Source organism: Phyllopteryx taeniolatus, chromosome 20 (assembly GCF_024500385.1).
Source record: "Phyllopteryx taeniolatus isolate TA_2022b chromosome 20, UOR_Ptae_1.2, whole genome shotgun sequence".
In the NCBI taxonomy this organism is placed as follows: domain Eukaryota; kingdom Metazoa; phylum Chordata; class Actinopteri; order Syngnathiformes; family Syngnathidae; genus Phyllopteryx; species Phyllopteryx taeniolatus.
Window position 1 is genome coordinate 12465579 of NC_084521.1, and position 16922 is coordinate 12482500.

Sequence of the window (16922 nt, forward strand, 5' to 3'; positions counted from 1 at the left end):
TGTTGCGCAGGTGTCCCTCACTTGTTCAAGGTAAGTACCTCCCCATTCCTTCAACAAACCACATACACACAACAATTGCCAAAGTCTTGTTTATCTTTCATAAGTGGTCACGTTGATTGGAGGGCCAACACAAGAAGGGGAGTGCTGAAGGGACCAGTTTTATTGGACGTGAAATCAGGTTACAGAGTTAACTGGGTCATCATTGAACAATCAGTGTTTTCAGACACAGTATTAGAGTCAAGGTACTGAGGAAGTACTAAAATGTGAAGTAACAGTAAAAGTGTTCATCTTCATGATCCCTTTACAATTGGGACGAGTAAGCCCACCAGCCCACCAGCATACGCTTTGACTGCGGTCACTACATTCAACATGAGCAAGAAAACAGTCAGAGGAATAACAAGGAGTTCGGAGGGCCCTTCAGTAGCAAGTGTGGAGCTTCATCATCGGGCCCTTTTTACAGCATTGACAGACATTCAGCAGTATGCTTATAGTATATTTGTCACCGTGTGAGTTTTTACTCAACTTTTATTCATAAGTCTATGCTGAGACTGCTCATTTAAAGATGTACCGTAATGTAAGCTTCTGGGGGGGGGGGGGACATAAAAAGGCCTTCAAAGTGTTTCCACACGTGCAGATAGGAATGTTGCGACATATTTTGCCTCCATGCCTAAACCATAACTTAAGAGAATATGTACTGCTCAGGCTATTTTGGGTAATAACAATTTACATAAAATATAAATAATCTGGCTCCAGGCTAGATTTACACTTTTGACAGACTTTAATTTGATTCCTCATACTGATTGCGCAGTGCAGTACAAGTGTTCAGTTGGGCAACCCTCCTTTAACTTTGAAGGCATTGTATCAAAGTGCTCTACGCCACACCATCTCCTCTACAAAGCGTACTGAAGTGTGCAACTTCCAGACTTCAAAAAAACCAAGAAAGTATTTACAGCAAACAACACCTTAGTGTGTAGCAGTATACATCTGAGAACTGTGCTCTACATCAGATGGGGCAAGTGTCAGTTCACGTACGCGACGTTAAAAGAGAACAAGTGTTGAACCACAACAACAAAACATGACACATGCCAGGGGCTACGGTGTTGCGCTTACTAGGGAGCAACCCTCCGAGGGCGGCTGTGCGCGCCGATCAATGAAAGACTTCCTGGCGTGTTTAAATAGGAAGTCCAGAGGAAGCTGGGCCACAAAGAGACGAAGATTTGAACGGGAGTTAAAAAAAAAAAAATCTTTACAGCCCTTTTATCTCTAATCTCCTTCCTCCATCAACATAAATGGATGCAAGTGTTCCAGTGGAATTGCACATGCCCCCTCCTACTCTGTCGGGCTCGGTTAGGTCTCTGGGTTGGGCGTGGCCAACAGCGGCACGTTGTCCCGCCTCCTCCTACCCAGCGGGGGACGCCTGTACTGCTCCCCGTCGGCCAGAGTCTGAGGCAGCGGCTTCCTCTTGCTCTCGGGCAGCAGCAGTATGGACAACACAGCCAGCAGGGCCAGAGAGGAATAGACCACGTGGTGCAGGAAGTAGCCGTAGTGGTTCCTCAGGTCCATGAGCGGGGAGCTGAGGCGCCCCACGCAGCCCAGGGCGAGCACAGCACCTACGCCGGTCCCTCTGTGGACACACACGCTCAGGTTTTCATCGAAAGCGTTGCTTCCCAACATTTACTGAGGCCAGGCACGCCACAAAACAAAGATGGCCCAAAAAGTATGTGGCTCATTTTCATTTAATTTGATCAATAACAGTAAAGACATACCCCACTTGAATTTCCTTCTGCAAATCAATTAATTTTACTGATATTATTGTATTTTAATTTTTGACACTTGTTTTATCCTTCAAACGGTAATAATTATTTGGAAGAAAAAAAATATTCTAAAGTAATATTTTTCAATCTTTTGTTTTGTAATGTTTTCCATGTACCGTTTGGTGTCCCAAATGAAGTTTCATGATTTCCAACATGTTTTCTGAAGATGCGATTTACATTTCTGGATGTAGTGTTTCCTCGCTACATTGAGGTTCACCCATTGCAGATTAAGTGCTTCCCAGAATAATTCGCTATATTGTGAGATTTTGGGACTATGCTGTCATTTTTTTGTGGTAAAATACACATCGAATATACAAATATATCGTGTAAATTCCATATATTCCCCATCCCAAGGTGAGAGCCTCATTATGTTTTTGCAATAAACCTGAGGGATCTATGCGTAAGTGCCAGGATGAAGCAACCATTTTGCATTCACACAACAGCAGAGAGCAAAATAAATGGTGTTATTGCTGAGATTTTTATGACTACGTATGAATTTGTGAAAGTGTGGGAACTATTGAATGTATTTACCATTATCACAACTGTATAAAGACAAGAGTGCAATGGGTTTAATGGGTAATAAGGAACATTCATGCACTTGTATCTGCAGAGTTTAAAGGGCAGCACTTTTGTTTTCACTGTGATGCAAGAAGTGTATTTTAGTGGGCCACTACCACTTCCTCTTTCAAAACGGATTGCTTTTACTATTCATGCCTACAATTTTAAATCTTCAATATCTTTTTTTAAATTGGACTAAGTGTGGCTTTTTCAGCATGGAAACATTTCGCTATATTAAACCAATGCGGCATAAAGAAGATTTTTTAGACAAAAGTATTGCTTTGCTGCCATTTTGTGGCATGTATAGTAATTAGAAACCTGTCGGGGGAGTCAATTGCGTATTTCCGCTGGTTTTCCCTGTGAACAGTGTGGGAACACTGTATACTGTCTGAAGTCATGATCATCTCATCTCAATGTACTCACAAATTGACTAATTCAGTTGAAATGTTTCGCTAAACACGAAGCTATTCTGTGATATGAATGGCAACAGCCAGAGTAGCAGGTTAACTGTATCTTATGCCATCTAGTGGAAGTTCATCCATTTGTTCTGCACATTACTGGTATAGATAAGATGCACAAAGATACATTGTTTGTAGTAGTAAAGGAATAATAATTTTCAAACAAATTACGTAGTATTGGAACATTTCCCACGGCACACATGCATCATGTGTACATAATGTGCAACGTGCCATCCTACCTGATGACGGTGGGCATGATCTCCGCAGTGAAGAGAATGCAGAGGGAGGCGGTAGCTTGCGAGGAGAAGAGGCCCATCACGGAGAAAACCGTGATGGCAGTCCCGCTGAGATCTGAAGGGGGAAAGATAACATGTCATGTTACTGCATTTGCTCTACACTATTAAAACCTTTTAATGACATCCATCCATCCATCCATTTTCTAGTGTTTGTCCTCGTCAGTGTCACGGGTGAGCTGAAGCCTGTCCATATGCTGACTTCTAAAGAGATTTGAAAACACCACACATGAGACGTGCTAAACACTACGCCACCATGCTGCCGTTTAATGACATTGCAGTGTAATACCCAAAGCCTCCATTCCGCCGGGTACTGCAGATTCAAGTCACGCAATTATTTCTTTCTGACGTCCAAATTAACTGATTCATACCATACCACCTTTTTGGCCTCCTTTCGTTCAGTGGAGAACAGTCGGGCTGCAGTACATTGATTAATTGGCAGTGTACTTACTGTCAGTGGCGTATAATGAAAAAGGAATGGAGTGATGATACAAAACCTCTTCCTGTCATATGCCAGGAAGAAGGAACACTAAATTCTAGGTGTCTTCCTCCTTGCATTCCTTCTCTGTTGTCTTGATTGCTATGATATCAAACTCTTAACGTCAGTGATACTTACAGTCTCCGTCGCTCCCACAGTGAAAACACAAGTCCAATCAGGTTTTAACATTCCAAAATTACAGCAGTGACCTGGCTTGAACTGTGTTGCTGGGTGACAATTTGTCTTTTATTGGGCAGTACCACTTTTGTGCCACAAGAGGACGATAGAGACTCAGACAGTGATGTCAATTCTGCAAGCTTTTATGGGTTTTTCCTAAAGTCTGAAAATAAAGTCAGCCAAAATATCCCAATAATTAAGAATTATAGGGGCTGCCCTGTCTCGTGCAAAGGATCCACAGCTCACCCCACTCTACTCCAGCATGTACCACAATGCAAATATGGATTTGCGTTACCATGACTGAACATGAATGCTGGGAGGAATGTCTGCCTGTGAAAGTACAGCACAATATATATATATTATATACAGATATATAGAAAAAGAAATGAATCTGTGAGTTTTTCAACAAATAATGGAGGATATTGTAGGTTACAAAAAAATGTAGAAATATATATAAAAATGTATATGCAAATATATGAATTTGCAAACGCGTAACCGCGAATATGCGGGGGGTTGACTGCACAGGGCTCCCATATGGGCTTTCCTGAAGTAAAAGAAAACATGATCGTACTTACACTTCATGAGTCCCAGGAGGATCAAGGAGGCCAGGCCCGTCATCGTCATGGACAGCAGAAGGATGCCACGGCGACCGCACCTGTCGACGGTCGCCCACAGTAAAACCCAGGCACCGCCCCCGGCACACACAGACAGAAGGTATGTCCAATAGAAGCTCGGTGCCGTGCCTCTGACATCACCTCGGAAAGAGCTGTAGCAGTGGCTGATGCCGTGAGAGATGAATCTAGTGGGAGGATAGAGACAAACACAAATTGAGATTGTGCTGATTTTCCAACAGAAAATAGAAAAGCATAGAGGGTGACTCACGAGGTGAAGCCGAGCACACAAATATTCTTCCAGATGTTCCTACTGTGGAAGAGCTCCGGGAAGGATAGGTGTGGACGTGAAGAGGGCGCTGGCTCCGAATCAAGCTCTTGTGACGACAAACAAAAAACAGCAGGGTCCTTAGAAACTGAGACAAAGACGCTCTGTCCTGGTTTCCGATTGACCTATTCAGATTTACAATCATTTTCCAGTACCTGCTGTCTATAGAGGTCCTGATTTACTAATGATTTAAGGATGCAAAAAGAGGCGCAGACTTACAGTGCGGTTGGTGCCCACCCCAACATAATTGGAGTGATCAATTGATTTACCGTAACTCACCAATATGTTTGTTTGCCTCTTCCACTAACACTTCCAATTACATCACTTCAAACTACATTTTGCACTGGCTGTGTTCTCCCAAATTTTCTGTGGTGAAAACCATCAGAGCTACCTAAAGCGCAAGACCCTCTTTTCAATAAGGCCATCTTCTCTACTTTTACACCTGTTAGAGTGAGTGAACACACAATTTAGCAACTGCTGTTTGGGATCTTAGTAAATGAGGTTCTGGGGCAACAGGGCAATAATACATACAATTCTTAATGTATTATCTATTATTTAGTCTCACTTAGTTTGCTTGTTGTTGTTATTGCTGTGACTTTTGGCTTGTCCCATCACTATCTGGGTTCTCACAAGTCCCCACAGTGAGTCACTTGCATTATTTTTTGGGGCACAGTTTTTACTCTGGAAGCCCTTCTTGACGCAACCCACCCATTTTTTTTTATCTGGGACCGGTAGTGCCTGGATATCGAGCAACTGGCCGGGAATCAAACCTGCACCGTCTGCATTAAAGGCATGAATTACTACACTACCAGTGCATCGATAGGCAGCATTTTAATCAATAACACAGTGCTGACTATTGACGGCCCGATAAATCGATAGACAGACAGACAGATATATTTAATCTGCCAAGCTGAAGTGCACTGTACACTGTATTTCAACAGAAACATCATGTCTTAAATAAGTCATGAATCATAGCTCCCTGTAATTATCTGCTGCCGCTAGGGGATATGCGCTGACAAGAATTAAAACATAAATAGGCTGCATGAATACCCATTAAGCTCTGTGATGAAGAACCAAAATGAAAGGTGATCTCATTTCAAATAGAAACAAACAAAAGCCAAAATAGCATCCGATGAGGCACCGTGACATAACCCTATCGCTGTGCACGCACCTGTGAAGCTCTCGTCATCCCTCACATCTCTGTTTGAGTTTCTTCTCTCACTGAAGGAGTTCATGTCTCCATGTCGCTCAGACAGCAGGAGCCACCGAGGAGACTCTGGAAAAACTCCAGGAATGCTGCAGGCGATGCGACACAAGTACAGGTGACCTTTACTCAGCATCCTACCATAGTAGCATTAGTGATTTTGGTGTGGAAAATAACCCACATGGGTCTTTTGCTTAATGTCATAATCCCTCTTTTTTTTCCCCAACCACCCGCAATTCAAACCTACAGTTGTTTGTTGTTAATCTGTGCTTATTACTTTTTTAATTTGTTTTGAATCCAAAACAGAGGTCTAAAGCGAGCAGCCGTGACAAAGATGCTTTAATGCATACTGACTTGAGCGAAAGGTCTCTGTGTGGTGAGGGAGTTGGAATCAATACAAACCAAAAAAAAAAAAGCCTGTCAGATGCAATCGAGAGACTTAATCAAATGACAGACAGGATCCTCCCTACAGTTCCTGCATATTTCTGGCAAAAATAAACAAATGTTGCAGCTAACAAATATGCATAACACATGCTTATCATTCACAATTCATCTTTTTTTAAGACAGTAGACTAAAAGATCTGGTTCTTAAATATACACTACAGGGAACTCCTGCTATTTGCGGAGGATAGGGACCAAGCCTGACCGCAAATACCGAATTTTCTTCAAATAATTGACAAAGAATATAAACTCTCTCATACCCATAGCTGAGGAAGAGTGTTAGTGGTGCGGCACCAGCTCCCAGCAGACCTCTCCAGGAGTGGCAGCCAAGAGCCACTGCCAGCAGCAGCAGCTCCCCAGACACAGTCATCAGCCCTGCCAGTACGGTAGCCATCAGCCTCAGTGAGGGCTCACACAACTCCAGGCCTGAAAGACCAACCAAACGCATATTAGCTCAACAGGATATGGCTCGTCACATTATAGCGTTTGTTTGTTTCTGAAAAACTTACGAGAGATGTATAGGGTGAGGTAGACACCAGCGCTCGCAGCCGCCAGACAAAAGCGCATGACGATGAAGACGGAAGGGTACGGGGAGACACACACCAAAACGCCAAACACAACTGACAGAGTGAGTGACGTCAGCAAGGTCTTGGAGCGGCCAATTCTGTAAAGAAAACAAATAAGCTGTGTTTGTTTAATATAGGGTGTTCCAAAAAAATAATTCTTCATCTAATTATTCTCACTCAAATGACCTCAAATTTTAATATTGTAAAAACCATGTTTTTTGTGTTACAATATGCTCGATCACAGTCAAATAAAAAGCGAGCAGTGTGCATTTTCAAGGAAATTTTATGAGAAATACACCACCTACAAAGCAAATTTGGGCATGGCACAAAAAATTCAAAGAGGAAAGCTGTCTGTGCAGGGCTACAGTGTTTGGCATGAGCTGGACTACTGAAACCATAGTGCACATATTGAACATAAGTGAATCTTTGTGAAATTTGTATCCATTTGAATATACTGTTGAAATTTGGATCAATGTTTATTTTCCAACGAAGCCCATTAAATTTAATTTACCTGGGATATGAAGTTACTCAGATATTCATATTGTAAACTATGTCCAATTTTTGGGAAAATCCTGTGCAATTAAATGCTTGGATTTGACAGGAAGAACAGAATACAGGACAATTTTATGATACATCAGTTAATAAATAAATTATTAGATTAATATAAAATTAATATAAAATTTAGATCTACTGCTAACACAAAATAAGAAAAAAAAAAAAACATTCTTTGGATCTGTCTAAAAATAAACAGGGTATAAATATTTTAATATTGTTAAATATGAAATGGTCTAATATTATTTCTACATTGTTGTGCAGAAATCTAAATATTTATTACTGTTCCCTTTGTTTTATTGATACAAGAGGCATTACTCATTCACTCATGTTAACAAACGCTGCGCTCAGTCAAGTGGAAGCTTTTACGGTCATTATCTGCCTATAAATTACCCTCAAAACCGCCACTGTAGGCAGATCATACCCAAACTGCAGTAGACATACTGTACACTATGTTATTAGGTGTACCTCATGTGGACATTATGAACTAAGGATTTGGGGTTGCCTTCACTAGTATCATCTTTCAAAAGTGTCAAAATATTTGCCATATATGTTATTTGTCTTGTGTATGTGTGCGTGTCACCTGTCAGCAGCAAAACCGAGGCCCAAACACCCGGTCAGAACCCCCAGGATAAAGCACACCTCCTCCACGGGGACCAGCCAGTACTGACCACACACCAGATCCCACTGCACAGAGATGGGCAACTGAATGTCATTCTGTGTGACATTTATCTTTCAAGTTTTTGGGAAGGCTAACAACACGATCAGGACTTACTTCTCATTCATTAAATGTAACGGAGACAATTAGTTTTCAAACACGTGTTGGTGCATGGTTTCTGACGATGGGTTTTCCTTACTGTAAATCAATGATGGCATGATTCTTCTTGTCTAATAGTTTTGACGTTTGTATTTGTATTGCATTGTGGTCAGAGTACATTGTTACGGTTCTTAGTCGAAGCAGTTAATACTAGCAAGAATAGAGTTACATAAGATGAAAAGTATGTCTGCTCAAATGCATTCACCGTCCTAGACCATTACAAAACAGCGTAGTCGTATTGGAAAGTAATCATCTGCTAACTAAAAACTAACAAATAAATTGGGTTACATAAGCCCATTTGTATTTTGCACAAACATGACAGACAAACCGTAGGAAAGCATCGTCGCTGTGGGGGAGGTAATAAAAACACAACTTTTAATCACATTTAGGCAAGCCACTGATTTTCACTAACAAGTGAGCTGCTAATGTTGCAGTCTGCTGAATGCTGATAGCAAAGTGTTTTTTAATTATCTACAGACAGTAACAAACAGCGTGACCAGAAGGTTGCTGATGAAAAGGCTTTGCCTAATTGGAGCCTGAATGCAGAAACATAAAAGCTGGTCAAATAATATCCGCCATCCTGCTGCTCATTCACAGACTCACAACAATGCACATTAGGCCACGGTGCTGCTGTGGGTGGATGCAGGTTGGGAAATGCTCACAAACATGTTGAAAAACTCCCCAGACCTGTTTTGTGACTGTGACTCAGGCACTATTTTGTTTGTGCTTTAACATAGGACAAAACCCTGCATGAGCTGTCTCGGACTCTGATTCGTTTGGATCAGAACATTCCCTCCCTGCTACTTTGTGATGAACATGAAATTGATCTCACCATGTTCATAACTGCATTTCTTAGACATGGGACAGTCTTCAAATGATTCTCATGCTTGATAATACAGAAAAAAATGGATAAGCGTTCAAAAACACACAACCATTACATACACAGGAACTGAAAATAGAAGAAAATACAGAGTTGGAGCACTATTACTTAACGGAGATCCATTTGCAAACGTATTCCTGCTACATAAACCCCTTAGTTTGTGCTTCTGAGCTTGCAGTGCTGGTGTGGGCACGTAACCAACGAAGCCAGTGTGAACCAGTGTGCGTGGTTTGCACTTGAGTGGGCATAGATGTGAAAAGAGAGAGAGAGAAAGCAGCTTGAGTGGGTAACTGCAGCAGGCAAAACACAATTAAAAGGCAGTCAGCCTTAATGAGAGGAAGTCAAAGGTCCAACGCGAAATCTGACAACACTTTGAAGAGAATGTTCATTGGGGAATGCTCACAACTTCTCTCTTTTCTGTACCGTTATCTTTGGAGCCCAACAAATAAATCTTTTTGAAATGAAAGCCATTAACTCCCACCACTTTTTCCCTCCCAGTCTGTTCACATATAATTATGCTTGACCGTTGTTGTGTTCATTACACCATTCGTCATTGTAACATTGACTTTTTGCCATAATTTTACATTTTAGCATACAGTATTTATCTTGTATCAGTACTACTGCATGTATATTGTACTTGTATTTGTGTATACATCCTAAATGTATATTTCTGTTATGTATCATGTTTTTTTGCTATAGTACTACAGTTTTTAAATACTGTACTTGACACCTTGCAGCAGGCCTAGATGCAAGTACTGTATGTCATTGCTCACTACAGTGGACCCCCACATACTTGGAGGGGGGGTTAAAAAAATATATTTTTTCAGTGTAATTATAATAAGCGCCAATTATCCAGATTTTTTTCTATTAAGGCCATTTTATTTTATTATACCACTGCACACCTTGACCTTGTTCTTTGACACCAATGAGGGGACCTCAGAGCCAAAGGTAATGAAATTGCCTTCGGATCTCCCGGACTTGTCACGTTTAGGAGGAAGGGATGAATGGAGGGGACATCTCTGACATAATGGGCCTCAGCTGTCATGGAGACAGATGGAGCTACAGACAAAATGTCTGGCTTGGGGATTTCATTTTCGGTCTGCCTGACGAGTGAAGCATAAAACAAGAAAGATAAAAAGGAGGCTGAGTGTGTAAGAGAAGCCTCCGGCAACAGGATTAACCTGTGTTAGTGATCAAATATTTATAATGCCAACGCATGCAGGCGTCACACACAAATCAAATCTCTGATGTTACACCTTGAAAGCAACATCATGGAAAAGACAGCAGTTACCGGAAATCGCTTTGGGGTATTGCTTTCGGATTGTGTCAAAATCTTATGCATGTACCTTTTAGTTTCAAAGGCCCTTTTATCCATCTCAAAATTACTATACGGGTCATTTTTCAAACAGTAATAATTGTTTCTAAGAAAAACAATATTTCAAAGGTAATATTTTTTCAAACTATTAATTCTCAAATTTCTTTACCATTATGTTTCCCAAATGAAGTTTCATGATGTGCAACATGTTTTTTTTTTTTTTTTTTTTTTTTTTATAGGATAGGATTGCTGAATATTTCTTTTCCGCAAAAACTATCACAAATGCATTTTCCTGTCTTCAGAGTTCCTTTTTTAGGAGTTTATTTTACAAATGGTCTATCTTTGTCACTCTAGCTGTCTTTACCATTGATGCCAGTGGAGATTGCCTTATTATAATACACCAGAGGAATCTGTGAACTGAAGTGCCAGCATGAGGCAGCCATTTTGCATTCACACAATAGTAGACAGCAAAATAAATGGTGTTATTTCTGAGATATGAATGAATAGATATGAATTTGTGAAAGTGTCGGAACTATCCCATGTCTTTGCCAAAACTTTCTTCAATTAAACCACAACAAAACTATGATAATTGTTTATGGCAGTAAAGAAAGGAGGATTGCTGTTAGTAAATACCTGCTCTCTTTAAAAACCAAAGACCAAGACCGAAAACTTGGTGGACTGATAGATTCTGACCTGACTTTCAACAGTCATATCAAATCAGTTACTAAAACTGCCTTTTACCAGATGAAGAACATATCCAGAGTGAAGGCTTGCATGTCCCAAGCAGACCAGGAGAAGCTCATCCATGCTTTTATCTCAAGTTGTCTTGACTATTGTAATGGTCTTCTGACTTTAAACAGCTGCGGCTCATTCATAATACTGCAGCTCAGGTTCTGACCAGAACAAAGAGGTCAGAGCATATTACTCCAATTCTAAAGTCCCTACACTGGCTTCCAGTCAGCTTTAGAATAGATTTTAAAGTTCTGCTACTGGTCTATAAATCACTCAATGGTTTATGGCCTGAATACATGTCGGAAAATGCTGATGGAATAATAAACCCAGTAGGGCTCTGAGATCTACAGACAATATTGTGGAGCACAGAGTCAAAAGCAAACGTGGTGAAGCAGCATTTTGCTGTTATGCTGCACACAAATGGAATAAGTTGCCAACAGAAGCAACGTCAGCCCCAAGTGTGAATGTTTTTAAGTCCAGGTTAAAAACTTTTTAATGTCTTTTTTCTAATGCTTTTTAGAGCATTTCCACTTTCAAATGATATTTCTTGTTTTTTTGTATGCTTTTAATCATGTAAAGCACATTGAGTTACCTTGTGTTTGAAATGTGTTATATAAATAAATTTGCTTTGCCTTGCCGTTATTACGATTGTAACTGTATAGAGACAGGAGTAATGGGTTTAATGAGTAGTTACACACTTGTGTCTGCAGAGTTTGAAGGGCAATGAATGTATATTGTGCAACTCACACGATTTTTATGAAACTGTGTATGTCTTCGGTACTTAAAATTTTAAATCATCTACACATTTTTTAAAATACGAGCATGGCTTTTTCAGCATGGGAGACATTTACCCATATAAAATCAAAGCGGCATAAGAACTTGCTAAATTAGAATTTTGTGTCTTTACTGTTATGAATCAAATTATATGAAAACGACTCACATGTGCTGCTATTAAGCAGGGCACAGCACAACACAGGTTTGTCTCTTCAGCAAAAAAAAGAAATACAATCTACACAATTCCCTTGACAAACACGTGGTGCTTCAATAACGAAAGAGCAATTAAGAGCGCTCAGGATGCTCCCATTTGGAGCTTTACCTCAGTTACAATGTTGTTCCTCAGCCCTTCCGTGACGTTATAGTCCCAGCCGGCCTGGCAGTCCACCACGTCCGACTGGCTCCCATTGGCATACTGCTTACACTGGGAAAGATCTTTGCTGTCTCCAGGCCTCAGGCCCTTCTCCCAGGGCAGGGAGACGTTCAGCACCTCGGGCGACGGCGCAGGCCCCGGCAGGTGGCAGTGGTGTGGCGAGGAAAGGGTGATGAGGGGGTCGCAGGAGAGCAGGAAGGCCAAGAAGAGATTTGGAAGGATGGACAGAACGATCAGGACCCTTTGCTTCTTCCTTCCCAAAGCCAGGACCATCACCTCCCCCGTGGGAGGCAGCGAGGGTGGGACTGGGAGGGAGGAGGAGGATGGTGCAGGGGAGGATGGCACGGGAGACGTGGGGAGGGACGGAGGGGGAGCGGGACATGGGGAAGGGGAAACAAGAGGAGGCGAGTCTGGCGAGGTCATGATTGAGGGATTGGCAGTGGAGTTGCTAGAGACGTAGAAAAGATCTATGAGAGGAAAAAGAATTAAATACATTTTCATTTGAAAGTTTGATAATGGATGACTAAATACAACGGCTGTGATAGGCTTGACATTGACAACACGAGAGAAAATGAATGAAGATGGATTTCAAACAGTCATTAAGAAGAATCATCTTTTCTTTTCTTTCATTATTTACTTCCTGCATTCTGTTAAAGATTTAAGATTGAAAACAAAAACAAACATTTTGTCAGGTTATTTACTTTAGATTTTCCCACGTAAAAAATAGAAATATGTGGATTTGTGATATTATGCCTTTTTAGAGGTAGCCAGGTGGACTAGTGCTGAGCACTTCTGCTTCACAGTTCTAAGGTTTTGGGTTTGAGAGCTAGTTAATATTGTTAATATTGGTGCAATTTTTAAGCTTTTGAAACGTCTTCCCATAACTTTGCTAACGTGAGCTGTGTCACAAAAAAATGCCACTAAAAAACACATCTTACTTGTGTTTTTTTTTTTTCAGATTAAATGGAGAATTTTTTAACGCCAGAAACTGGTGTCTTTTGGGCTGGCGTGAGACAAATCAAAGGCCACAAATCATTCATGTGGCCGGGAACATCAAGCATTGTCTTTAAAAAGGCCATGGATGGGGAATATCGCGCTTCACCGAATCTGTTGCGTTGTCGTTAATGCTCCTTTGGTTCACTGCCGTGCATGCTTTTCTTCTCCCCCTGCATGCCCAACGAGAACCCGGATATCGATCAATGAAGATCTCAACCATGCTGGACTTTACCTCTTTCTATGCATGTCTTGTCGTCATCTGAGGTGGCTGAAAAAAAGTTATGAGCCTATTTTGACAAAAGAGAAGAACGTGCAGAGAATCTGTTTCTGTGTCAAAAGTAGCGAGTAAAAGTATCATGTGGTCACAAAATAAATACTCAAGTAAAGTGCACACGCAAGTACAGTAACGAAGTAAAGTAAGGAAGAATTTGTACTTCGTTACTTCCCACGACTGCGTGGCAATCTCCCTTGTTGATCCACATGCTTCTCCCTTGGGTGCAGGGCCAGCACAGGAAACCTTGCGCAGAGGAATCCCACCGGGTTATATAAGAGTTTTGTTGTTGTTGTTTGTTTGTTTGTTTGTTTTACAGGACAGTTGGAAAACGTGAGGGGAATGTAAGTGACAGGAGGGGGGCGAGAAGCCCACAGCCGCCCCAACACAACACAACACAACACAACATTACATAAACAATGACTGCGTGGATTTAAAACAAGAACTTTGTTTGTTTTGTTTTTGTTTTACTTACTCCCTTTTTAGGCTGGTGTTATTTGTGCTGCGTTGTCTCTCCCGAACGTCCCGAACATTGCGGAGAGTGTGATTTCAGGCTGCTCAGAGTACTTCCACGGCTGTCGCCGCACATTCGCCTCCATGCCAGTCTGCTCTGTGCGCTAGTCCAGCGTGAAACGTCATTACTCTCGGTTAATAACGACAGTTTTTTTTTTTTTTAATCAAAAAATTACATTAAAAATAAATACATTAATTAAAAAAAACACGCCGACCCACACAAGGACACGGTGCTTATGTTCTAGCTAACACTGGCAGCTGCTGTAATGGTGATGAAGCTCCTCCTCTATTCCCTCGTTGTCTTTTTAAACGGGACTATTTGCCTTCAGGTTTGGTCTAAGAAATAAGAAGGTCAATGGAGACGAATTGTCCTGAGAGAATATCTGAGTCAAGTGCGTGTCGTCATCCAACCGGTCGCGGACAAAGAGCTCGTGGAGAACTGCATTGAGAGGAGGCTGGCTAGTTGTGGCGCGAGCTCGACAAACTTCGGCTGGAATCGTCAAAATGGCGATGACGTCTCCTGTTTCGGCCACGCCACAGAGATCGTCTAGCGACAGCAGAGCGATCAGTTCAGAATAGAGTCTTTGCCGGGTGGATGGATGGATGGATGGATATATATATAGAGAGAGAGAGAGAGAGAGAGAGAGAGAGAGAGAGAGAGAAAGAGAGAGAGAGAGGGAGAGAGAGAGAGGGAGAGAGAGAGAGGGAGAGAGAGAGAGAGAGAGCTAGTTAGGTAGGTGATCAATACATTTTTTTATATTCATCCTATGAGGAATTTAAAGTGTCACAGCTGCAAAATTTACCTATAAACATTCATTTTAATAATGCAGTACAAACAAAGTACTAACAAAAACAAAGATTAGGGAAAAGAGATAAAAATCATTTTGAATCGAATCTTTATAAGAAAAAAAACAGATTTAGATGTTGCATGTTGGTTTACAGGAAGTAATAAATGTAGTCAATTATTTTATAGTAATATTTGTGCAATTAGTGCAAGGGGAAGTATCACATTATTGGGTGACAGGTCTGGAACGCTGGCAGGCCAGTCTAGTACTCACACTCTTTTATTACGAAGCCACGCTGTTGTAACACATGCAGAATGTGGCTTGGCATTGTCTTGTTGAAATTCACCAGGGATGTCCGGGGATAAGACATTGCTTGGATGGCAGCATTTGTTGCTGTATTTAAAATGAAAGTCTGTATTTATGGTGTCTTCACAGATTCCCATGGGCGCACACCCCCATACCGTCGCAGATGCTGGCCTTAGAACTTTACGCTGATAACAATCCGGATGGTCCTTTTCCTCTTTGGTCCTGTTTGACAAATAAGCATTGACGTGGTCAGCATCTTTTGTGTTCTGAAATCTGTTAAGCACAACAGTAGATTGTTCTTTAAGTTTGAGCAATAATGAAATGGGAAATGGACTGCACTTATATAGCACTTTATCTGCACTATCGCAGTCCCTAAAGCCCTTTACAAAGCCTCACATTCACCCATTAACACACATACACACAAGCGCTTTTCAACTATAACAAGAGGAAAAAGCGCATACTTTAATAGAACTTTTCAAATGAGCATGTCATTGGAGTTAGGATTTTTCTTTCATATGTGAGGATGAAGCGGTACAGAAAATGGATGGATGGATGATTGACAGGAGGAGAATTGATGGACCAAATATTTTCATACTTCGATGATTAGAAAACTCACACAAACACCAATTTGCCACATGGTGGCGCCACACAGTCTATGACGTTTATTTCAAGGGCCATCATCACTCTAGTGCTGAAGAGCTCAACGGTTTGTTGTTCTTGTTGTTGTTGTTGTTGTTGTTTTGACTAACAAAGCAAGCATGAAATGATTTCTCTTGACTGCATGACACACAAAGATTGTGAGATGTTTTTTTTTTTTTATATTATTTATTTATATATTTATTACACTTTCATTTAAAAGAAAGAGTAAAGCACTGTATTGCATTATTTTCACCATCCATCTGCGTGAGAGGGGCAAAATAGTGGCTGCATTGAGGTGGAGCCATGTTCTGCTTTGAGGAACATAATTTACACCAAGTCAGTGAATGCCTCTAATGAATTTATTTATTCATTTGGGGAGTGCAATGTACTAAATAATTGTGCAAAAGTCCCATGATTTTGCTATTGCACACACAACACCTCTGTGTGATGCAGTAAAGTGCGAACCACTCAGGCCTGCTGCATTAAATTAATTACTCGCAAACAATGTAAATCATAATTGAACATTACCTGTCTATCTATCTATCTATCTATCTATCTATGGAAGTACAGCAAAGATCATTTGTTCGTTCAAGTTTTACATAGAGTAAGTGTGGATGAGTTTGTACAGTATGGCTGTTGAACACTCATGTTGTGACTTAAACGTATAGATACAATTGAAAACACAATGCAGTGTAACTACTGAAAATGCAAATGAAAAGCAGCGCAATAAATAAATATCCATGCTCACGCTGAAGTTTAAATACTCCATGTTGTTCATTGTTTCCACGTTTGCAACAATGATTCTTCATTACGGATCATTTATTCAATATCAGCATTGTTTTTGCTTTCTTGCAGAAGCCTGAAGGTTTTGTGCAAACACTAACTGGTGCTGGTCTCATTTAAGAGAATTCTTTGATATCTGCTACAAGAATGATTCATGGTGAATGCCTTGTGTCTTGTGCCATCTTAAGAACAACAAGTTTCTAGCATTGAAAATTTGGTCTAATCTAAAAACAAAACACACACGTAAGGTGTATTTTT

The 16922-nt window shown here is 40.9% G+C and overlaps 1 protein-coding gene across 1 annotated transcript; it reads right to left on the bottom strand.

Moving 5' to 3' along the window:
* Window positions 1–142: 142 nt before the first annotated feature.
* On the bottom strand, window positions 143–14731 carry slc22a17 (solute carrier family 22 member 17). Its single transcript, XM_061757555.1, has 10 exons — window positions 14114–14731; window positions 12321–12838; window positions 8064–8167; window positions 6872–7026; window positions 6623–6788; window positions 5889–6013; window positions 4661–4766; window positions 4354–4577; window positions 3070–3181; window positions 143–1624 (listed from the first exon to the last, which is right to left on the bottom strand). Exons 2-10 carry the CDS (start codon window positions 12792–12794, stop codon window positions 1348–1350), a joined length of 1743 nt encoding a protein of 580 aa, XP_061613539.1. The 5' UTR covers window positions 12795–12838; window positions 14114–14731; the 3' UTR covers window positions 143–1347.
* Window positions 14732–16922: the final 2191 nt, after the last annotated feature.

What these genes read in the sequence shown, in the direction of transcription:
- slc22a17 (XM_061757555.1), bottom strand. Translation starts at nt 12,794, where the DNA reads ATGACCTCGCCAGACTCGCCTCCTCTTGTTTCCCCTTCCCCATGTCCC. An exon ending in ACACTCTTCCTCAGCTATGG is followed by an intron (nt 6,014 to 6,622) that starts GTATGAGAGAGT and finishes CATCGCCTGCAG; the next exon opens with CATTCCTGGAGTTTTTCCAG. An exon ending in TGTGTGCTCGGCTTCACCTC is followed by an intron (nt 4,578 to 4,660) that starts GTGAGTCACCCT and finishes TCCTCCCACTAG; the next exon opens with ATTCATCTCTCACGGCATCA.